The 23,988-nt window shown below is 42.3% G+C and overlaps 1 protein-coding gene across 2 annotated transcripts in view; it reads right to left on the bottom strand.

The window, feature by feature from the left end:
- SLC25A21 (solute carrier family 25 member 21) overlaps positions 1-16,798 on the bottom strand; it is a 236,696-nt gene extending 219,898 nt beyond the window's left edge. For both annotated transcript variants that reach the window (XM_066322092.1, XM_066322093.1), the window contains exon 1: positions 16,679-16,798. In XM_066322092.1, the coding sequence (XP_066178189.1) occupies positions 16,679-16,748 (70 nt within the window). In that variant the 5' untranslated portion in view covers positions 16,749-16,798. The remainder of the gene's footprint in view (positions 1-16,678) is intronic.
- Positions 16,799-23,988: the final 7,190 nt, after the last annotated feature.

Below are 23,988 nucleotides of genomic sequence, written 5' to 3'. Positions count from 1 at the left end.
ACCACAATAGAGCAAGCAAATTAAATTGCTGATGTGTGTCAAGCTTTGGGTGAAGTTCAGAAGAGGAAGCGTTCCTGGCACCCACTGCAGCCTGATCAAACAGGTAAGAAATCACAGGAGCCTGCTGCTACCAGAACCATTACCTACTCTTCCCAGTCAGTACTGGGAATCCCTGCCAGATCCCAGAGTCCAGGCAAATAAACTGACTGAAAACTATCCTGTCAAAAGCAATTAGGTTTCTGTTACTTAAGCTCCTTGGATCAGTTTCCTAAAAGGTCAGCATCATTTCAAAGGGTTTGCTAACACAATAGGAACAGGCATAGATAAATACCACCACCTCTCTTCTTCATAGGTTAATGAGGAACATTGCAACATAAGAATATATTGTCAACCTAAGTGCACCCAGAATTTGGGCACCAGATAGTGACACAAAAGCTACTGAGATGACAGCTCTAAGTAAGAGGAGAAAAGCATTCTTTCACATAGGTTTTGGCTAAGGAAAGAAACGGGGTTCGTGAGCTTTATCTCCACCAATAACACAAGTTAATTGTAAAAGCAAGCAATAAATGGAAAATCTACAAACCAGCCTGACAAGCACCCTATTTGGTGTTTTAGTTTTGCAAAGAGCTGGTATACAATCAGCACACAAGACTAATCCAGCCAAGGAATGGTTTGGAAAGGAAATTTCCAAAAAACAAGAAAGATCAATATACAGACAATTCATGCTTAGTAAATAGGGAACTTTCTTCAAGAGATTGTCTAAAAAGTTTGGCAGTTTATTTCTTTAGTTTGTTTCCTTAGAATGAGCAGAAGGAAGAGAGTGAATATATTTACTGGCTACAAAAGGCATGGAAAAAGCTCAGGGCCTTCAACTATTTACCTAGTCTGCAGATGTGAAAAAAAAAGAATATTTTAACTACATACACAAGAAGATAATTTAGAGGAGATCACTGATGACAAATATTTTCCCCCATCATCAGGTTTGATATCATCAACGTTTTGGCAAGAACACAGAGGAAAACAAAGCACAATTGTATGGTCGGTGCATCCTGCCACTTAGATCCTGCTTGGCACAGATCATGTTTTAGAAAAATATCTCAATCACATGATGTTCTATGTACAAAGTATGGCCATCAAAGTTCTAGGAAAGGCCAGATTTGCTGAACAGAAGTAAAGCAAAATAAACTTTACTTCCATTAAATGGAAACAGACCTGGAAAGATGTTAGGACTGTTAGACCATTGCCAACCTAAATCCTTCAAAAAAGAGTGAAAAACCCCGAACATGTGCTGGACACTAAACAATGGAAGGAAAATTGTGTTCAATCCAGCCCCAGAATACAGACTTCAGCCTCCAACTGGAAGTCATCTGAAGGTGATCAATATATAGGGGAATCTATAGAAAATCTCAATAGAAAAAAAGAGAAATTGAACAAGTCACAGGTATTATTGAAAGAATAAGTTCTAAGGCAACCACTGACAGTTCCCTTACATCACAGTTGGAAAGTCTGAAAATTCTCTTAAGGATAAGAGAAGAGAAACACCAAGAAGAATTTTGTTTCAGTTTGAGAATAGAAGTTCTAGACCCAAACAGGAAACTTCCATTGAGAACTCTGCAGTCATGAAAGGAGTGATGGAAAAAGATGTCAGTGGTACACCAGAACAGTTCTCCTCCTTTCCTGAAGAAGTTTACATTTGTTGAATGCAAAACTGTCTATAGAAGATTTGGGATTTATGAGTTTTCCAGGAGATTTATGGAGGTCTTCTGTGCATCATACAGCAGTTATTACCAAACGCATTACATCTGATCCAGGAGTGCTTGACAACAGGTTGCACATTTTAGAAGTAAAAATTCAGTTTGCTGGATTTTTCAGCTATGATCTCTACAGCCTGTTACAGAAATACCTGTCCCCCCACAGATATAAACAGAGAATGTAAACTGTAACAGAAAGAAATATAATTAATTAGCTATCACAAAAGCCATTTCCTCCAGAGATATTTCTTTTAAATGACAGCAAGGTTTCCAACATTTTATCCTAATGTCAGTGGGAATATCAGCACAAGTCTTGTGCAAGATATCATAGAGACAAAACCTAACAGACTGTCTCAGATTTACAAGTAACTTCACAAAATAGAATTTTTAATAGAGTTAGATTCAACAACTTGGGTGAGATGGAATCTTTGGTAGCCAACTGGACATCAGGCCAGGCACTGCAATGCCTAGAAAGTTGCTGCCTGACTTCAACAGGACACTTCAGAGAGTCCAAACCCACAGCCAGGAAAACAGTTTGGCAACAAGTCCATTCCTTTATACATGCAGGGAGTAGCCACCTGGAGTTAGTAGTGAGTGTGTTCACATGCTGGACTTCACAGGATGGCTGAAACAGATCTAGAACAGCTCAAAAGAGATTCAGAGAGTCAAAAACTTTCATTGATTTCAGTAGGATGGGGATACTGATTAATCTCATGGTTGAGGTACCTACAGTTCCCCTAGAACTAAGAGATAACAATTCCTCTGAAAGTACACACGAAAAGTTCATGTATTAGAGTCCAGAGAGCAAAAGAGTTAAAACCAGGATTTCATTTTTCAGAAGCCTTAACTGACCACTAGAGCCACCTTATATACAGTTACACTCTCTCATGTTTGATCTGTACCAATATGCAAAAACTTGTTTCAAGATTCAAAGACATAGGAACAGTAAGAATGAACAAAACAAAACCAAAAATGAACAAACAAAAAACAACAACAAAACCCAAAAAACCCCCAACAAACACAAAAAAGCCAACCCTCCTCCCCTGAAAACCTCAAACAAACTAAAAAATACTACAAAAACACCGAATTAAAAAAAAAAAAAAAAACACCAAACTCTTGGAAGAAAGGATTGGTTCCCTAGTTTCTTAGGCTAAGCCAAGGAAGATCTAAATTCTTCCTCTGGACTCAAATCACCTGGGTCTGTTCTGAATTGTTCAGTGAGCAAGAGGCACCGAGGTTTTGCTTACACAGAATGCAAGCAGTCCAAATCTTGTCCATAGTCAAAACTATTTATATTACAAATTCGAATATTGAAATGTTTACTGAACAATTAGCAAACATATAAAGTATGTTGAGTTTTTACAAACAGTTCAATCATCATACAAAATGTGATGCAGTGATTTATTTCTCTCTCTGAATTTAATCTCTTAACCAGAATAGAGTCTGTAGTCAAAACAAAGACAAAGCAAGCTATCCCTAATTCCAGTTGCAGTAGATAAGGTTTCAGCCCTATTGTTGAAAAGGAATTTGTAGAATATTGTCTCTCTCTAAGTTTTTTTATTCTTCACAGGTTTTGCAATCAAGGTTCTAGGTGCAATTATAAATTAATTAAAATGTAAGAAACAAAGATTTAGATGTAAACAAGATTTAGACTGAACAGAAAAATCTCACTTTAGGACTGAGCTGGTAATGATTGTGATACCATCTCTACTTGCCAGCAGTGGTTTTCTCTCAAGGATGTTATTCAGCACACAGAATGCAAACAGCTGAGCAACAAAGCAGCATTTAGTCTTTAGGGTTCTTGCTGCTTCTACAAAGGAGTACAGGATAGGAGAAAATAAAACCAATAATAAAAAAGAGCACATTAAGGAAGTTAAAACCATCTCATCCTCCTTGCTCCCACGGTGTTTTCCCTGTTTCTCCACAAGTTGCATAAAACTTCCATGGCATCCCAATAAAACTGTCTACTCTCCTTGCAGGTGTCTGTCTTGAGGCACCAGAGAGGACTAATCACTCCTGGAAATCTCAGCACACCAAGTGAAGTCTTCAGGGAAAGTACTCAAGTAGCATAAGGCAATTCATGCATAATCAAGGAAAAAAAATAGTCAAAGTTTCTATGTGTATATTACATGAGAAAATCCTGAGTATTTAAACAGAAAGCCATTAATATTTCCATTCATTGAAAAACATATACATTAAAAAAGAGAAAAAAAACCCCATTATGTAACAAAAGATAGGATTATACTACACAAGCACAGAAGTTGTTGCCCAAGTTACTTCAGCCAAGTTCCAGGTGTTCACTCTAGGTCTGCCAGACTAAGCAAGTGACAAGTCCAACTAACAGTGTTATGCATCAACTGATCAATATTTTTCAATAATTTTAAAGAACATTTCTGAACTTAGAAAATCTGGGTGTGGACAAATCTAACTACATCACTGTAAAACTGCTTTATCTAATGCAAAATTTTTAGAATTTCATTCTGTACTGCTTATTATCTTCACATCAACAACTGACAAGTGACATTTTCAGAACGTGTTTAAGGGCTATCTCTTCCAATTTTGTGACTGCTCTTTGCTTTTTGGGAGTCTTAAGAAGATATTTTTTCCATTTATTTTCCACAATTATAATCCATATCCCAAATCTTAATTCAGGAAGAAAAGAAAAATAATTTCTGCTCACAGTAAATGGCATCACATAGGCCTACACATTTATTCATTAGGTTTTGATTAGATCCATGCTGTACAAAACAGTTACTGCCCATGATTAATGTACATTCATCCAACAGCAAAAAGACAGAATGAAAGCTCCTTTTGCAGGAACAGGATGAGATTTCCTTTCACTCCCTTTGTGAAGTAATGATTTTTATGCCACTGTTGACCCAGCATCCACTCCTACATGAAAGAAGAGGCTCCAAATATTGCCATTTCAGTGTTTCCCAGAAGAGGGCTACTCCAGGTCTAACCCAGCAGACCTCAGTGAGATTACAGAAAAAGCCTGTGTGTACTGCCTAAACTTAACAAGGTCCACTCTGCATAAAATACTTTTCAGCTCTGCTGTCCACATCAGCTTTCCTAATCACAAATGACAGAAAACAAGAAAAAATTCTGTCCCACAGAAACGTTCTCTAGATCTGGCCAGAGGTTATTTTGCAGGCTGAGTGCTAAGCATCTGAACAGTGAGTTTGTGCAACACTTGCATCAGCCCACAAACTATCCAGCCAGTGTCAAGAATTCATCTCTTAGTACAATATAAGTTCAGCAATTCAGTAACTTGCCTGTTTAACTAAACACAACAAAAGCAAGTACATATGAATTTCAAAAGACTGCAGATACTCATTGTTTTCACCTGTAAATCAATACCTTCTCAATAGGTCAATATTGATAATTATGATCATGAAATACTGAGACTTTTCAAAATTATGTTTGCTATCACATATGAAGCCCTTATAGTCATCCACACTGTTAGGTGCATGAGATGCATCTTGAGAAGCTTTTACTTGTTCAAAACCAGAAAGTAGTAAAAACATTTGCAACTGTTATGCCCTATCATGCAGTCTTCAACTGATGCTACATTTTAAGGCCTATCATAATCTTTACCAAGTTTTGGGGCAGCTATAAATGGTCTGGTGAATTTGGTTTTGAAACCAATGAACTTTTAAAGAAATCTGTTTCCCATTTAGCTCTGCAACAAGACACAATATTTTCATTTGTAAACACGCTGTTTTATAATCAAACATTTTCTACTTTTGACAGTTGCCTGAAATAAAATCTACTGAACTCTGATAACTTACTTTAAAAATAAAGCAGTACCTTTTCAACATAAATCTTTCAATACTTTCTACACTGGTCCACAATCTAACATATATGGAAAGATTTTAAGGAAAATTTAATTGAGTGTCCAAATATAACTTTACTTTAAACATTAGGTCATCTAAACATCTGTCTCCAATATATCCCTAGGGATTTAAATCAAAAGTCTGCTAAACATGTACAATCATTTTGAAAATAAATAACAGAACAAATTTAGTCTTGATTATGATTATCATGCTTTTTTAAAGGAAACATTTATTCTAATAAGAAAAGTCTGAACTAATTTAAACTTTATAGACATTAACTTAGAAGAGTTTCATACTCTAAATAAGACATTTCTTCCCATTTAGTATAGTCTCTAACAACATTCATGGCTTTATATCTGCAGAAAGTCTACGTATTTTCTTCCTCCCTTTTAGAAATGCCTAATCAATAAGCTTTATTTCTCATTATATTAAAAAGTTAAATTTTACAGAAAGGAGAAAAATTTGCTAAAACATCAACAGAAAACATTGATTTGTTTTCTTTTTGTATGCTGTCTGGAGCCAGCCGAGGAAACAAAGCTGAGTGATATTTACTACAAATTCAAAATATATATTAATTTTGAAAATCAACCCTCTAACTCAATATTAAGAAACAAGTGTTAGTAATAGAAAAATAAGCAAACCTTAACCCTGTTGCAAAGCCACTCAGAATTGGCTCTAAGAGGAAGTGAAATAAATAGTGCAAAGAATTTTCTAAAACTGAAAGGGCTACTAAGATTCTCATTTGCTTTTGGGAGTGTTGCTGTTTGGGGGCACCAGCCACACATCTGCATACTTCAGTATAATCAAAACAGTAAAATGTCCAGGAAACTAGGATAACACACTGAACTGGCAAATGATTCATTGACTAAAGACTAAAAGATGACCCATAAACTGTGTTTCCTGACAAAAATTGATGGATTGAAGAGGATCCAGAAGGAAAACAAAAGCAGCTGTTAACAGTGTAGTTCAGTGATTGAAAAGCAGATCTAAAGGCCAATTACTCCCGTGTTTCCTTCCCCACTGTATGGGTGGGACTTCTCAACAACATTCAGACTCCCGCAGTTATTTTCTCATCAGAAAACCACCATTGTAGACATCTGAAACATTAATTACCTGTTTCAGATTTTGGTGCAATGATATCTAATTGTAATGATTCCCCAGGACAAGACAAGGGGCAGAAAAAATGGTAGGCACATATACTGCAACTACTCTACTTTCAACACACCCAAACCAGCTGACCAGACTTTCTGTAGAGAAAATACTATCTTAAGATGGCTGATAGCTAACACTTTCTTGCACAAATAATAATTAGACATTTGAGAGTGAGAGTTTCATATTATAAACTTCAAGACTGATTTACTTTACCCAACAACAGGATCAGGGTTGGTTTCCATAGGCAGCAAATATCAATTCATCTCCTCCAAAGAAAAAAAATTATTTGCATGTTTTCAAGTCCAGTTGAAGAAAAGCCCATTTAAGGCCTTTATAATGAAGACTGAGATATCTGAAAATACTTAAAGGTATCTCTATTATCCATTCATTGCAATACTGATTTTCAAAACTTCCAGGTTCTAGGAGTCACATCACTATCTGAAAAGGGTTTTTTTTCCCCATGGCTTTAGCCCTTTTAGCTCTTTTCATTCCTACCAACCCTGATCATAATACTCAAACCACTCTGAAAAGGTCAATATAATAATCTTTTAGAGAGAATTTCAATCTAGTAACAGACAAGTTCCTCTACTCTTGGGGGAAGTTCCTCCAGTCTCCCACCCTGCTAGCTTGAAATGGAAAAGCAGCAAGCATAAAAAAGGAATGTTTACATGTAAAAGAACATCCAAGGTTATGTCACAGAAAATAAGCTACGGCTAAAGGATAACAGGAAAATTTGCCAGATTTTATGCGCAGAAATAACCAAAATCAGTTTTCATTTTCTCTTCTAGAACACTGCCACAGAAAACACTTCTACTGCTATCAAAGGTCAAGCTCTGTTGCTATATGTTAGAATTTTATTCTTACTGCATAATAAACTTTTGTGTTACAGCAATTTAACGTGGACTTGAATATGTCCATCAGTCACTAACCACAACTGATGAAACAATAAACACTAATGAAAAATTGCTCTTTATGCCAACATAATCTTGGCTCACAGAAGCTGTAACAGCTTCAGAATTGCTTCTGCAGACAAAGCATTTTTTTGCCTATGAATTTTACAACAGGCATGTTCCAGTATGAATTATTTTTGACTACCTACATGCTTTTACATGTAGAGCATATACTATTCCACAATATTATTCAACTTTAAAATCTGACAACAAAATTTTATAGCTCATTTTGAAGAAGTGTGTACATTAAAGCTTTTACATTTTGCTGTAGGTCTCATGCCTGCAAATACTTGAAGGAAGTTAACAGAGGTTTACAGAAGTGTGTGTGACACAGCAGTATTTACTTTGGTTATAGATTAGCATTGAGAGCTCGATGACATTTCTGCAATATTGCACAAAATCTATGCTAAAATTAAAATAATCAAGACTCAAAATTCCCACTGTGGAAATCAGTAACTATTTGCATATTGATTAAATTGGGACATGAATACATCCAAAGTTTTTTATTTATATATGGTATCTTAGCATTACAACCATCTATTGACCTTTACCAATGATACATTACCACAATTCTTGTGGTTAATTCAATGACAGTCAAATTCAGTGCCATTAGTTGTGCAGTACACATATGAAATCAGCATTTATTGATCGTTATTTATTTGACATCTTTAAGCTTTTATTTCGCATATGATCATTCAAAATTACATATCTTCTTATCTGCACCAACTTCAATTAACATTTCCATCGCTCTGCCACACGTAGGAAAAAAAGCACATTATTGTAAATGTGTAAAATCTTGTTGTAGTATTGCACTGCCATCTTGTGGGCAGTAGAGCGAATGAGTGCAAATAACCATTACTGAGTTTTCTGCGCGCAAAGTTGGTCGTTTTGACAGGTTTGGGGTTTTGTGGAGGGTGACAGATAAGGGGTAGGATTTTTTTTGAGGAAAAAAACTTGTTACTCTAAAAACAATAGAAAATTGATAACCTTTCTGAAAACGCTCAGGCTTATCTTATGCACAAAATAAGGATATGTACCTTATTACACCCATAGAGGATTCTGTGCACAAAATGTTTTGTCCCCATTGGCTAACACACCAGACTAAATAAAGCTCAGCCAACTTCTCATTTTTTCCCAGTGTATCTTATTTGGAACAAAGACACACTCGGAATTATGATGCTGCTGCAGGCTTCTCAAACCAAGTGAGTACCCAAAAAAGTCTGAAATTTAATCCTCAAGTTCACCAAGCAGTTTGGTATGAGCTGTATCTGAGTCCACTGACCAAAAAAATTCTTGTTTTCAGGGTCCCAGTTACTGTAGAAAGTACTAAGCATACTACAAGCATCACAACATGTTAGAAACTATGAAAATTCTTAGTTTCTGTCACTGTTACATAAACATGTAAAATTTACTTCCTATCTTAACCCCCATATAAAAGCTATTACAGTTTTAAAAAATCCCCGAACACAGCCTGAAACACACTTAAGAGCTCCAAATGGCTGCTCATGAATCGACACAGACAGTGAGACCTCAGCACATATGAAGATGACACGAAGCTTAGTGACACGGTGGACACAACAGAGGGACATGACCCCATCCAGGATCCTGGACCTGGACAAATTTGATAAGGGGGGGGACTACAAGTACCTCCTGAAGTTCAAGAAATCCAAGTCTGAGGTGCTGCACCTTGATCAGGCAAGGAGAGACACGAGTAGATGCTGAGACAAGAAGTCACTAAGAGCAGCCTTGGGGAGAAGGGCTCGGCAATTCCTGTGGATGAAAAGCTGGACATGAACCAGCAGTGTGCAGAAAAATGAACCTTATCCTGGGCTGCATCAAGAGCAGTGGGGGCAGGCACAGGGAGCTGATTCTGCTCTTGTGAGACCTCACCTGCAATGCTGCACCCAGATCAGCACAAGAATGACAAGGACCTGCAGAGGAGGACACAAAGATGATAGTGAGTGAAATATCTCTCCTACAGAGACAGGTTGAGAGAGTTGGAGTTGTTCAGAATGAAGAAGGGAAGGCTCCTGGGAGACCCTGCTGTGGCCTGCCAGTACCATAAAGGGACTTATAAAAAGGAGGAAGAGGAATTTTTTATAAGGACAGATAGTGACAAAACAAGGGGCAATGGCCTTAAACTGGAAGATGAAAGATTTTGATTAAACATTATGAAGAAATTGTTTATTCAGAGGGCACTGAAGTGTTAGAATTGGTTGCTCAGAGAGGTTGTGGATGCCTCAACCCTGGAAGTGCTGAAGGCCAGGTGGGATGGGGCCCTGAGCAACCTGGTCTCGTGAGTGGCATCCCTCTCCATGGCAGGAGGATTGGAAGTAAATTATCTATAACGTCCTTTTCAATCCAAACCACTCTAGGATTCCATGATTCCACACAGCAATTTTCATTTGCTCCTTTTAAAATAAAGCTGTATTGCAAGGGTATTGCTTCTTCAAATTACTTAGCTGTCTGAAAATTTAGATGAATTTTGCTACCTGCCAGCTTTGCAAATTCAACAAAATGTATGAAAGCTCATGAGGATTTCATTAGTTTCCACTAAAATTAAACAAGGTTTTCTGTGGCAACCCAGTAACATTAATTAATTCAGTTAGAAGTATACAAACAGTACAATCTGTCTTTCAGATTCAGATTCAGATTAAGATTCCAATTCAGATTCAGATATTTTTAGAATTATCAGCTTGTAGCAAAGGGGAAGCTCAGAGACTGAAATATGTTCCAGAACCGAAGTTTGAAATGCTATAGTAGGTGGGAAAATACTCTGAAAAATTTCCACTGGGAATGGTTCACAAAGGTGAATGGTTAAACTTCAGCTGGTTCATTCCGTGGCATTCTGCATAACCTCAGCTGCTGGTCACTGCACTGGTCTGCAGCATGGAGCTATATTCTACCAGGCTGAAAAAACTTCACATTGCATGGTTTTGAATTGCTTAGGAGACCAAAGCCAACAATTCAACTGTACTGGCTTCAAAATTAGCATCAGTTTCTCTGAACTTCCCTGGAGGCCCTTCCTTATTTCCAGCGACCCACTGAAGTCAAACTGTCCCAAATTCTGTACTCCCTCTGAACTGTACAATGATGAAAGCAATAGGGGCTACATAGACCTTGCAAAAGTACTCCACGTTTTCTTTTCAGCAGGTTTCATAAAACACAGCATGCATGGATGGTTGTCTGAGCAGAAACAGATAGAAATCTTTCCATGTCTTAACTTCCCAACTGTTCTATGTCCTCCCCATTTCTACAAGCATACTGGAGGAGGTTCAGGATATCTGATATCTCAGTTTACACACACTTAACCTCATTTTGGTCTTCTCTTACCCAAAGTTCTCCTCGCCATATTACCAACCAAGCAACTCCCATCCAAACCTCCAAGTCCAACACCAGGTTGGCATGCCATTAATTTCTCAGACTAGCAGAGAAAATTGGCTTCATTGGTTGCTTCTAGTGCATTCCCTCAGACTACTTTAACTCATAGAATGTTTCCTTGAAATGAATACTTCTTGACTGCTTTCCATCCTTAGCTTTTTAATTTAAAGGCTTTGCTAACATCTGAAATACCAAACCAAGGCAGTGAAAGACATTGAGCACGCACTGTAGCCTTAGATAGTACTTCACCCTTAAGTGACTTCAGAGAAAGGGAAAAGGGAAGATTTAAGCACTTTAAAATATTGTGATTTTGAGTCAAGAAAGTTACAAGGTGTAGGTAAATACTTAGCTAGTTAAAATTACCTCTGAGCATTAACCAATTATTCTAGTAACATGTGAATGCACATTGCATGGCTTAAAAGGAAGAAAAAAGCACCCAAGAAAACACAGAACACTCCTCCTAAGCTTAACTCCCAGAAAACTGTCATAAAAATAAAAACAAGGGAGAGGGAGGGGAATAATTAGACAATTTTCCTGCTGTTTCAAGTGCTTCCTGTACATCTACCATGCTCCCTCTCCCATTAACAGGGACCAAACAAGCTAAGGTGTTTCAGAGTATGCTGGCTAGTGTACCTTGTGATGATTTTTGTCTGCCTAGTGCCTCTCACAACAGGGAGCCCAAACAGTGGTTTTAATACTGTATTTGCATTTGACAGTCTTAGTTTGGCAAGTGGCTTTCCTGCTTATAGATCTGGTTCAAAGAAGTTGCTGCTATCCAGGTTAATCAACTTTGTCTACTCCTGAAATAAAATACCTCTCAAGAGAAAAGGTTTGGACTTTCAAAGGAGCTTAAGAGAATTAGACTCACAAATCCTATTAGATTTCAATGGAGCTGGAAACCTAGCTCTTAAAAAAATTTTTAAAAGATATAAAAAAATTGAAGCTGAGAAATACAAAGAGGCAGAAACCCTGCTGTTTCATGGAAACATGAAGAATAAGGGGGAAAAAAGATCAGCCTGAGTTATCCTAATTAAGTAATTATTTTATTTTAAAGCTCATTTTGTTCTGACTTTTCCATATTCACTTTACAGTAATTAATTTTTCAGTTCATGGTCATTTATTAAATAGAATTAGGCAAAGAGACACACTGAATTTTCAGCAGAAAAGTACTAAAAGATTAGTTAAATATTACAGATCTGAAAAAAAGTCTTCGTATTTACTGCTTACTAAATACATTAAATAAATTCTTCAAAATTTTAACTTCATAATTTAAAATGTTTACAGGTTATTTGCACATATATGGAAGAAAGAGAGGTGATCACACAACTAAATATAAACTGAATTTTATTTATGTTACCTTTGGCTTTAGCTAATTGTTTTCATCTGCAATCTTTTCTTATTGAAAAACAAGAACACACCTATATCAAGTATAAGCATCCTAAAACCTTCAGGGTAACTACATCCAGCCACCTTCCTTCACTATGCCAAGGGTATCTGTGCAATTGGTTATGACATTTGCTCATCATCATTCAAACTGACTCCACACTCTGTTACAGATGTCTTGACTAATTAATCTGGGTATCACATAACATACTTTGTAGTATTCACTTCCTCTCTATGAGGAAAGAAATATCAATCGACTTTGTATGCAGCACTATTGTTTTTAAGTTCTGCCTTTTCCATACAGGCAGGCAAAACAAGGAATTTTTTTTTTTTTTTTTTTGATCTTCATGTTTTAGAGAAACAATTCTTCTTGTGACTTGAACTCTGCATTGACTGAGCTTCTCAAATAAGCTTTTGAAGAATTGCTACAAATCAAAGAAAATTAGAGGCTCCCAAGTTGTTCTTTTCAGAGTGATCCTTACAGCTTAGAGTTGATTTTCTGTTTAATTTTTTTGCTATAAATTCCACACATGCCTTAGCTTACTAATTAACCACTAGAGAAAAGGAGTATGCCTGCAGTTCCCTGTACTAGAAGGGCCTGAACTCACTAACGAAGTGTCCCAATTACATTTCAATCAAAGCCCTTTCCCTCACTATTGTCATACACCCAGGCAGGCAAACAAAACCAAGTATTTTGAATTATGCTATTAACTAACCTTCACTGAGGAATCTGAAAGATGGGAGCAAACAATGCCAGCAAAAGGAACATAAGCCAGGACTGAGTAAGATAAGTCAAGACTGAGTAACACTTTGTCCATATGTAAAATTTCATTCACTCAGGATCTTTTCGTTTCACATGAAGTCAGATTACAAGCCCCATGAGAGCAGATGCACCCTTTGCCACAAAGTATGCATGAGATCTGTCATGCTTGACTTTTACAGTTCAATTACAGCAGAGAGCTGTTCAAGTTTAATTTAGCAATGCCTTATATATCTTATCTTAAAACACTGAATACTTTCCTTTCTCCTTCTTTCAGCATGCCAGTATCTTCCATTTTATCAGTCCTGTAGACTAGGGGTCATGCTTCATTTCTTTTCTCTTTTTCTTTTTCTTTTTTTTTCTTTTTCTTCCCCTGTCTTTCTTAAGTCCATGCACAAGTCCTGTCATCTTCCATGAGGTGTCAAAAAATCCCTTCCTTCCTGATCTGTCAGCTTAACTCTAATCATTTTCCACTCAACCTAGCAAAATTACTTATCAGATCCTTTTGCATCAGTCATGCAGACACTAAATAACCCCTCATTTTACTTATGCAGGCAATATTTCTGACCCTTCAATTATACCTATTGGGCTGTGCCATTCATTTTCAGCCACCTCAGTACTTTCCTACCATTGCTTTGACAGAGTCCAATTAACAGCATCTTTCTTAGAAACAAACTTAACTAAGAATAATTGATGTTTGTTTGGGGGTTTGGTTTTGAGTTGTTTTGTACATTGTTGTTGTTTAGTTTCTGGTTTTGTTTGGTTTTTTATTTGTTTTGGGGTTGTTTTGGTTGGTGTGGCTATGGGGGTTTTTTGGGGTTTTTTTGAGTATGGGGTTTTTTGGGGGGGTTGTAGTTTTTTGGGATTTTTGGGGGGGAGAGGTTGTTTGGTTTGGGGTTTTTTTTGTTTGCTTTGTTTGTTTGGCTTTTGAGGGATTTTTTTGTTATTTTTGTTGGTGGGGGGGTTGAGTGGGGTTTTGGGGGTTTTTTTGGGGGGCTGGGTTTTTTTTTTTGGTTTGGGGTTTTTGTTAGGGGTTTTTTGTTTGTTTGTTTTTGTTTTGTTTCTTTCTAAATACCAGACTGTGGTAGAGACAGCAAAGTCACTCTAGAATGTCTGTGGCATTCACTTGAGGCCAGAAAACAGAACAAAACACCTACTTATGTCCTTCTGCAGAGACAGCCAAAAGCCACATAGGGTGGTCAAAGGAGTATTGGGAAACTAAGATCAGAAAACAAACTCAATCCTTTTCTCCTTGCTTCCACCTTTTCCATGTTGGATCTTCAGTTGCCTAAGAAATTAAACCTTTAGACTGAAGACCTCAGAACTCCAGCTTTCACCTTCTACTTTCTCTGTAAAGTAGCAGGAAAAAACACCACTGAGTTTTAAGGAAGCAAGTTTTCAAGTTTCAGCCATTTCCCTCTAATGCACCTTACAGCTCCCATTTGAAGCACACATCTAAAAATCCCCTGCTACAATTTTAATGTTGTGCAGACTCTGACAACAATCCTTACTGGTTTATTTCAAAACCAATGAACAGAGATTTCTGCACTAATTTAAGGCTAGTGATGGAGCTAAGGAACTTGCCTGCCTGACAGGAGATTAAGCAAAAGTTTGCAAGCATCTTTAACATTATGCCTCTGGACTAGATACAACAGGCCTCTCATATTTTAGGTTTTTTAAAAAAGTGTTGCACGCCAATCAATTGTCTCCTTGAAAATTCTCTCACCCTAATACTGACGCCTACCAGATTACCAAATATTTTTCATTTATCTAAATAACCATTTTCTTTCTGTTGTGTCAGGCAATCTGCTCTCCTACAAAGAGAGCCTGTAACAAAAACAGGCTCCCACCAGAGGATGGTAACGTGCATTAGATAAGCCTGAATCTTATCTAATGAAGGCACAGGCCAACTGCTAAGGGCAGTCATCTTGAAAAACATCTGGTGGTAAAACACTTCAGTATCCCTTCAGGTGTGAAGGGTTTTCAACAGTCCAGGACAGATTAACCTTTCCATTCTCTCACATAGGAAGATGAGGGTGGTACCAAGCAGACTCAAAAAACCTTTTAAAATTATGCATAAAGAGTCATAGAATACACTGAGACAGCAGACTTCTCCACTTCTGCTATGACATCTTTCGCTGTCAAAAGAGAAGGCTGAAAACAAAGGGCATACAGAGTCACTAGCATGAAAAGAAAGTGCTCAAATGTGTGTTAGTGGCAGGAATGCATAGAAGTGGATTTAAATGAACCAGGGAATTAGAAGGAGTGGAAAACCAGATCACATGTAGGGTCACAGCCACACAGGTCTCAATCACAGGAGAATTTTTCACGTGCACATTACATTGAAGCATTACATAAGACACAGCAACACTACCGTGTAGCTCTTCTCTTTCATGTAAAATATAATATGACAAGCAGCATTTAGACGTCAATAGAGACAATAAAAACAAAAATAAAAAAAATTTAAAAAACACTTAAAAACAGAGTGTATAGTTGAAATATTACCAGGATTTACATATACAGACTGTAAAAGCAGGATATTGTGCTAAAATCCCCTACACTGCAGGCTGACTTAAATATTTCAGTATTTCAGTTTCACGGGGATTTAGGTAAGAAACCTGAAGAATTTGACCAGCAACGCTTTCATTGCTAAACAGACGTGTACGATTCTGACATTTGCAGGCTGCAGTACAAACAGACTGCAAATGAATGAGGTAACGCCGACATTCCTAAAAGTATTTTTAAAAACCCCACCTAAACCCCCACTGTAGCCCTGCATTGGTTTCTCTGTAACTCAGCGACGAAGAGTTACACGGGGAGTCACACAAGAGTGCCATGGGGAGTCACACGAAGAGTTACATGGGGAGTTACACGAAGAGTTACACGGGGATTTACACGGAGAGTGCCATGGGGAATTACACGAAGAGTGCCATGGGGAATTACACGAAGAGTTACACGGGGATTTACACGGAGAGTGCCATGGGGAATTACACGAAGAGTTACACGGGGAGTCACACGAAGAGTTACACGGGGAGTCACACGAAGAGTTACACGGGGATTTACACGAAGAGTTACACGGGAAGTCACACGAAGAGTGCCACGGGGAAGGCGTCGGAGCGGGACAGCTCTGTTCTCTGTGCCGTGCCCAGGCGCTGGAGGCGGATCCCGCCGGGGATCGCGGCCCCAGCCCCGGGCCGGCGGCGCCGCGGAGCCGCTCTTATCGCCCGAGGGGCTGCGGGGCGTGTGCGGGGCAGACACCCCGCGGGGCCCGGCAGCGCCCCTCAGCCCCACCGGCGGGCCGAGCAGCGGGACAGGAGCTGCCCCGGCCTCGGGTGGCCTCCGGGGCCCGCTCGCACCGCCCGGCGGGGAGGAGCAGCCGCGGAGCCGCTTCGTTCCCCGCAGCCCGAGCAGCGCCGGCGGGGGCCGGGCAGACCCTTCCCGCCCACGAGCGACGCGCCCACTCACCCGCCGAGCCTCCGGCGACGACTTGTTGAGAGGCCTCCTGCAGAAAGCCCCGGGGCTGCCGAGCCATCATCCTTGCGGCGAGAGGCGGCTGGCGCCGGGAGAGCCGGGCCCGAGTCCGCCGCGGCGCTGCGGAAGGGCCGCGGTTATCGGTGGGCGGGAGGGGCGGCCGCCAGCGCCGGGGGCCCCGGGTGGCCTTTGGCAGCCGGCCCCGGGCAGAGGGCGGCCCCGGGCACGGCGCGGGATCGCAGCGACCGCTTCCAGCCGGGAAAGCGCCGGCCTCTCTCTGTCAGGGCACAGCCGGGACGGCCGGCGCTGCGATCGCCCACGCTGGGGCGGGGAGCGAGGCTGCGGCGCTGTCAGCCACAGTCTGGGGACAGACTGCGGACAGTCTGGGGACAGCAGCCCGTCGCCTGCCCGGTCTCGGGCCCCCCGCTCCCTCCTCGGGGCCGGTGCCGCACAGCGCGCATCCTGCTCCCCTGCCGCTGCTGCGACCCAGCGAACACCCGCACATCCTCGGCTGCTCGAGGGTCCGCTGGGCTCACAGGCTATCTTTTTTGAAGCCTACTGTCCTTTTAAAACTTTTAATCTAAAGGTTGGTTCCGTTTCTTCGATGTTCAAACGACACGGGTGTTTTGTCACTTGGAGTGTAACTATTACATGTGTTACACGGACCTGCTGGCCCATTTTAGTAAACCCGGTGACAGGGCACCTGGAAGTGCTTGGACACAGCGCCGTTGCCGACAGCTTCCAGCACTGCTTTGGCAAGGCCAATCTCTGCTTTTCCCGAAGATGCCCGAGTACAAGGTGTTGGACAGCGTGGGTTCATCCCAGAGGCAGCACCATCGAAGGGCAAGACAATTCATGGGGGTGTCCTGATACATTAGTTTGCTGAGTGCCTGCGAGTGTTTAGTGATAGGTTAGCCACAAATGTTGCTAAATGATGAGAGGTTCCAACCTTGAAAGGAAATGTAGCCTCTTGCAGAACAAAGATTAGATAAAAACAACGGGTCGATTTCTACTGAAAAGGATGGGAAGGTAGGAAATATACAGAGAAGTGTTAATAGTGTTAAAAGACCAAGACCTCAATTGGAAAAAGAAATAATAGTCAAGTATAGCATTCAGTTATCTCACTGGAATGCATCAGCAGATAAACAATGACACGAATTTTTGGTCTGTGTAGCAGCTGAGTGTGGATTGCTGTGGGAATACAGAATAACTCCCTTAAATTAATTGGCCTTGAACGTGATGACCTTTGAATAATTAAAATCTCAACTTCAATGTTTCATTAGCATTTGCCTTAGTTGGCTTGGCTCCTTGAGACTGCTGCTCAAGGATGATCAAGTCTCCAGTGTTCCCTATCATCAAAAAGCAGATGCTGAAGCATCACTACTTCTTTTGTTCCACAGATGTAGGTCTCCCTGTGCAACATTCTCTTGGGTACAAATAGCAAATCTACTATTGAGGTGGACTTTGTTACAGTATTTCAACACCAAAGAGAATTTGGAATTGATCAGAGGGTGCAGAAACTGGTCAGGTCGATTTGTTTTCTGCAGAAGGTGTCCCTGTATCAAAGAGAAAGTTAACATGAAGAAACTGAAAAATAGTGGTCAGAGTGCATGTAAGTTACATAGATGTTCACACAGTAGCATAACACCTGCTCCTTAAAAAAAACCCAAACAAAAAAACCTCTGCTGTTGTTAGGAAACTATTAAGGTTCTTTCACAGCATTTAAACTCCGAATCTACGCCCCCTAATTCAACTGCCCAACTGGAAGTCTCTTTACATATGCCACATCTCCCTTATTTTCCATCCACCACTCCCTCCTCCTCCCCCAAAAGGGCAACCTTCCCACTGTGCACGCTTCCTAAACCACTTCTAGGCTTAATCCTACTTCCATATGGCCTCTTCCCAAACCAGTACATGAGCGCCACTCCATTCTTTTCCTCGATATCCCTGGCAGCAGGGTCTGTCACTCCATTTGTGGTTACTGCGTCCCTTAGCAGGGAATTCCATCCTGGGCAGCGCTAACACCCGGACAAGGAAACCACCACTGGCTGTGCGGGGCCAGGACGGGCAGGAGAGACCCTGCACAAAGCAAAGCCGCTCCTCTCCCGGTCCCGGTCCTCTCCCGGTCCCCAGCCCGGTCCCGCTCCTCTCCCGGTCCCCGGCCCGGTCCCGTCAATCCTCTCCCGGCCCCGTTCCTCTCCCAGTCCCCGCCGCTCCTCGCCCGGTCCCGCTCCTCGCCCGGTCCCGTTCCTCTCCCGGTCCCCGTCCCGGTCCCGCTCCTCTCCCGCTCCCCGTCCCGGCCCCGCTCCTCTCCCGGTCCCGCTCCTCTCCCGGTCCCGGTCCCCGTCCCGGCCCCGCTCCTCTCCCGGTCCCGTCAATCCTCTCCCGGTCCCGTCAATCCTCTCCCGGTCCCGTCAATCCTCTCCCGGTCCCGCTCCTCTCCCGGTCCCCGTCCCTGTCCCGCTCCTCTCCCGGTCCCGCTCCTCTCCCGGTCCCCGCCGCTCCTCTCCCGGTCCCCGTCCCGGCCCCGCTCCTCTCCCGGTCCCGCTCCTCTCCCGGTCCCCGTCCCGGTCCCGCTCCTCTCCCGCCCGCAGGGGGGCGCCACCCCCGCGCCCCGCCCCTCGCCCCGCCCCCGGGCCGCGGCCCCGCGGCTGCGCGCTCCCGAGGGCGGCGGGCGCGCGCGCCCCTCCCCCGCCCGCCCGCGGCTTTGTTGCGGAGGCGGCGGCGGGCGCGGAGCGCGCAGGTAACGGGGCGGCGGGGCCGGGTCGGGGCCGCCCCGCGGCGCTCGGGGTGGAACTCGCCCCATCCTCCGCGGCGGGGCTCGGCGGCGGGAGGTCGGGCCGCTCTGCCCTCAGCGCCTCCCCGCGGGCGAGCGGCCCTTCCTTCCCGGCCTTTCCCGGCCCTTCCCGGCCTCCTCCGCCGCCGGGCCCTGGCGCCGCTGCCCGGCTCCGTGCGCTGTGGCAGCCCTTTCTCTGGGCCGCTGATACCTCCCGCGGCCGCCCGGTTTGCCCGGCTCTCCGCCCGCTCCGCAGCTGGAGATGGGGGAAGCGGGTTCGCCGTGCGGGGATGTGCGGGATGGAGTGCCCGAGGCTCCGAGGGGGCGGCAGGGGAGGGACCGAGCGGCGGCCGCCTCCCGGGATAGCGATAGGAAGGCGCCGGGACAGCCCGGGATAAACCTGCCCCGAGCAAACGCAGGAGGTCGGTGCTGGGTCCTTAGTGTCAGGTGAGAACGAACTGTGGAAGAGACTCAGCATTGTAGTAATACATAAAAAAAAAAAAAAAAAACACCAAAAACAACCCCCGCAAAAAAAAAATCCCAAAAAACAACAACAACAAACTGTCACCAAAAGAACTTGCAAAAATAAAGTCTGTTCTTTTTTTTTTAATATTTATGACTTAGAGCTTCTTAGGTAATGCCAATGAGCTGTGTACCTCAGCCCCTGCTGTAATTGCTGCTAATCAGATTTCTTGGTAATGAGGAGGTGAGGGTCTGTTTCTCGTGAGGAAAAAGGCTATGGTTTCTCCGTGTGAACAGTTTGAGAGAAAAACATTCAGTTAATGTACCCAAAGGACTATTTTAGCTGAGACAACACAACCTCTGATGTTTGTCCTTGGAAAAACTGCAGCTGAGTCTAGGTACAACTTCAGGAGCTTGGGGTGATTTGAGCTGGATTGCTGTAGGAGTTTGTTCAGCCCGAGTTTGGGAATTCAGAGTGCCCTGCAGCACCGTGGTGGCTTTTGAATATTCCAGCAACTTCTAACTACAGTTAGGACAATCTTCAATTGCACAGTGCTTTAGCTGTGGAAAAAAAAATCGGTTAACCACAGCAATGTGCTTTCTGACCCAGAAAATCTCAGAGCTGCAGATCTTGGAGGTTCTAGGATCTGTGGGTTTTAGGGAAATGCAGTGATTTGCTTGCCTTGTTCTTGTACCTGTCCTTGAGCATCCATCCATACTTGACAAGTTCTGCTCTGGGAATGTACAACTCTGGTTTAACTTCAAACCACTTGTTTTAGATTATCTGTTTATTTAAATATGTTATGACACTAACTTATAAACCCTGTGAGGTTTAACAAGAGTTAAAACTCTCATGCTGGTTAAACATGCTGCTTATGCAGTAGTTCTGTTTTATTTTGCTGTTTAGTACCCAGAATGTTGTCATTCATGACAAGGTTCTTCAGCTGTGTGAGACAGACCTATGAGGTGCCATCAATTTGATGGCTGTGAGCTCTTCTGCTCTGTCACTAGTAAAGGGATTAGCACCCATTTCAGGATCTTGAAAGTGATAAACTTGTCTTGCCTGTCCAGCTCAGAAGAAGTTACTGCAGTTCTGGTTGCAGTATGGAAAGTGAAGAGAAGGACTGGGAGGTGAAATTACGTACAGGATTTAGGAAGGTAGGGACAGTTGCTGCTACTAGTTTCTGTAGGTATTGCAGGCTTTTTTGCAATGATACTGCTAGTTCCTTATATGATGATTCCCATTACAGTTTGTAATGGGGACTATTGCCCAATATTAGTGGGTAACAAATTTTAAAAATCTCTTCTGCAGTTTGCACATGTAGATTTCTAATCAGATTTCTTGCTTTTTTTGTTTGTTTGTTTGCTAGCTTTGTTTCTGGCTTTACTTAATTTCTTCTTTAGTTATTAGTTTGCCAGTTTTGGAAAAGAAAATGTTACTTTTCTTCACATCCTGTTAATCTTTCTCCCTGTTTGTTAGTAGCCATTCTAGATGCTGCTAAATTAGCAATGCATTATAATGGTGTTAAACTCTTTCCTTGACCAGTAAAAAGCAAAACAAGGTTTTGTTTCAGGCTTAATATTTCTTTTGCAGCAAGACAAATCCAACACATTGTATTACTGGCAGAAATAGTATGGTGTTGGTGCCACATGACCCACATGTAGCTTTTTACAGTTTGTGGGGGTTTTAGTTCCTGAGAGTGCCTAGATTAGTAATAAAGTAAGAGAATTTTCAGATCTTGCTAGAAGGGGGTAGGGGAGAAGAGGAAAAACATGTTTGATAATTCACTGTGTAAAGAATCAGCGAATTATTAATTAGAATTTAAAGCAAGAAGATATACGTGAGCTGAGGGTGAAGGGGAAGAACATCCTGCCTATATATTACAGTTTTGTGTAAAATTAGTTGAGAACTTGAGACATATCCTAATGGATCTTTCTGCTACCCACTTTTTAGTCTGCCAAAGACAGGGCAGAACAGATGCTGCATGTTGATGGCAGTGAGATGCCACAGTTTTAAGCTATGAATTGGTGATCTGACCTGATGCTCACTTTAACTCCGAGGCTTCTTCTCACTTTTACGTCTGTTGTCCCATGTGGGCAATCAGTGTTTTGAAACTTATCTTTGAAACAAATAAACGACCCTTCTGGGCTGCTGACTACTGACAGATTTAACAAGCGAATGTTGCAACTGACAGATATTCCTGTATAAGTATGATTGCTGCCTTTTTCCTTTCCCTTTGAAAGGAAAAGGGAAGGAGTAAGAAAAGTAGTACTGAACCTTTATTTGCAGAACAGATGTAGCTGTGGAAAGAACCAATATGAATGCTCAGATGTTAAGATGATTCTCTGCTGCTTTCAGCCACCAGTTTTTTAAGTGACAGGATGCTTGACGTGCTCCCTGCTAGTTTTGTGAGGAAGCTCCTTGCTTGCTTCATAACAGCAGGCTTCGGTTTTCCATGATGATTCTTGATGTGGACCAGGCTAAGATGCAAACTGACAGTTTCTGTGCACTAGTGGCCTTTGTATAGTGAAGAATATTTCGTATCAGAATTTTGAAAATAGTTTATATGCGTATTGGCTTTATGTGGCAAGGTTCTTTAGCAGGGAGCTACAGAGGGTCTTCTATGAGAAGCTGCTAGAAGCTTCCCTCATGACAGGACAACCCTGTCAGCAGCAGTGGAAGCACCTCTGGGACTTAACAGAGCTGAGAAAGGGGAGAGGGCTGGGAATTATCATTTGCAGCTGGAGAGAGGAATTAGAATGCATGAGAGAAAAACCTCTGCAGACACCAAGGTCACTGTTGTGGTTTGAAAGTAAACTGAGTGAGAGGCTCCAAGTCAGAAATGCAATTTAATGAGAAGGAAAGATAAAATAAAATAAATGCAATAATACAAAGAGACCACTGACAGAGTCAGAATACAACCTGATCAGGGTGATGGAAGCAGTCCAGGTGAGGTGGTCTTCCTGAAGCACTGATCCCATAGAAAGGTCTGGTAGCTCCAATCCTCTGGGAATCCAGTAGGTAGGGGCTGCTTGTACTGTCCCAAATCCCAGCTTATATCCAGGTGAGAATGCTTGGCTCCTCCCCATGGGTGGAGCATCTCCCAATGGGATGATGAGTCATACAGTGGGTCCTTGATGGCCCATTAAAGAGAGATAACACCCGGAGGGAGTTATCTGTGAGTCATGGCAGGGCATTGATGGGCCATGAACAGAAGGCACCCCAGAGGGAGGGGGGCCTGGGAAAACACTGCTCCAACAATTGGATTCATCATTTCATGAAGATGATGATAGAATACATCCTGTACTACAACCCAGGACAGGCAGTGACAAAGGAGAGGGAGGAGATGCTCCAGCCATCAGAAAAGATTCCCCTGCAGCCTCTGGTGCAGGCCATGGTGAGGAAACGGTGCTCCTGCAGCCCATGGACTTCCACAGTGGAACAGAGATCCACCTGCAGCCCACGGAGGACCCCACACTGGAGCAGGTGTCGGTGCCCAAAGGGGGCTGTGACCCTATGGGACACTTGTACAGTGCCAGGCTCCTGGGCAGATCCATGATAGAGCAGGTTTACTGGTGTGGGGGGAGCTGTGGAGACCCACATTGGAGGAGCTTGTTCAAGATTGAACTATGTGGAAGGGACTCACACTGGAGCGGTTTGTGAATAACTAGTCCATGGGAAGCAATTATGTCGAAGTTTATGCAGGACTTTATGCTGTCCAAGGGACCCCACACTGAAGCAAGGGGAAAGTGTGAGGAATTGTCTCCCCGTGGAGGAAGGAGCAACAGAGACAATGATGAACTGACTGTAAACCGTGTTTCTGTCCCTCTGCTCTGCAATGGGGAGGAGGTAGAGAAAACAGAGAGTAAAGTTAAGCCCAAGAAGGAACAGGAGAAAAGTGTTTTAAAGTTTAGTATTTCCTGACTCAAGTCTGTTTTGCCCATCATGGTGATTTGTGAGTGAACCTTTTGTTACATTTTTCTTTTCCCTGTGCAGCTTAGGAGGGAGTGATAGAGCTGCTTTGGTGGGCACCTGGATTTCAGTCAGTCAGCCCACCACAGCATG

Source organism: Sylvia atricapilla, chromosome 6 (assembly GCF_009819655.1).
Source record: "Sylvia atricapilla isolate bSylAtr1 chromosome 6, bSylAtr1.pri, whole genome shotgun sequence".
Taxonomy (NCBI): domain Eukaryota; kingdom Metazoa; phylum Chordata; class Aves; order Passeriformes; family Sylviidae; genus Sylvia; species Sylvia atricapilla.
Note: the sequence above shows the minus strand (reverse complement) of the source record. Positions and strands in the feature narration are given on the sequence as shown.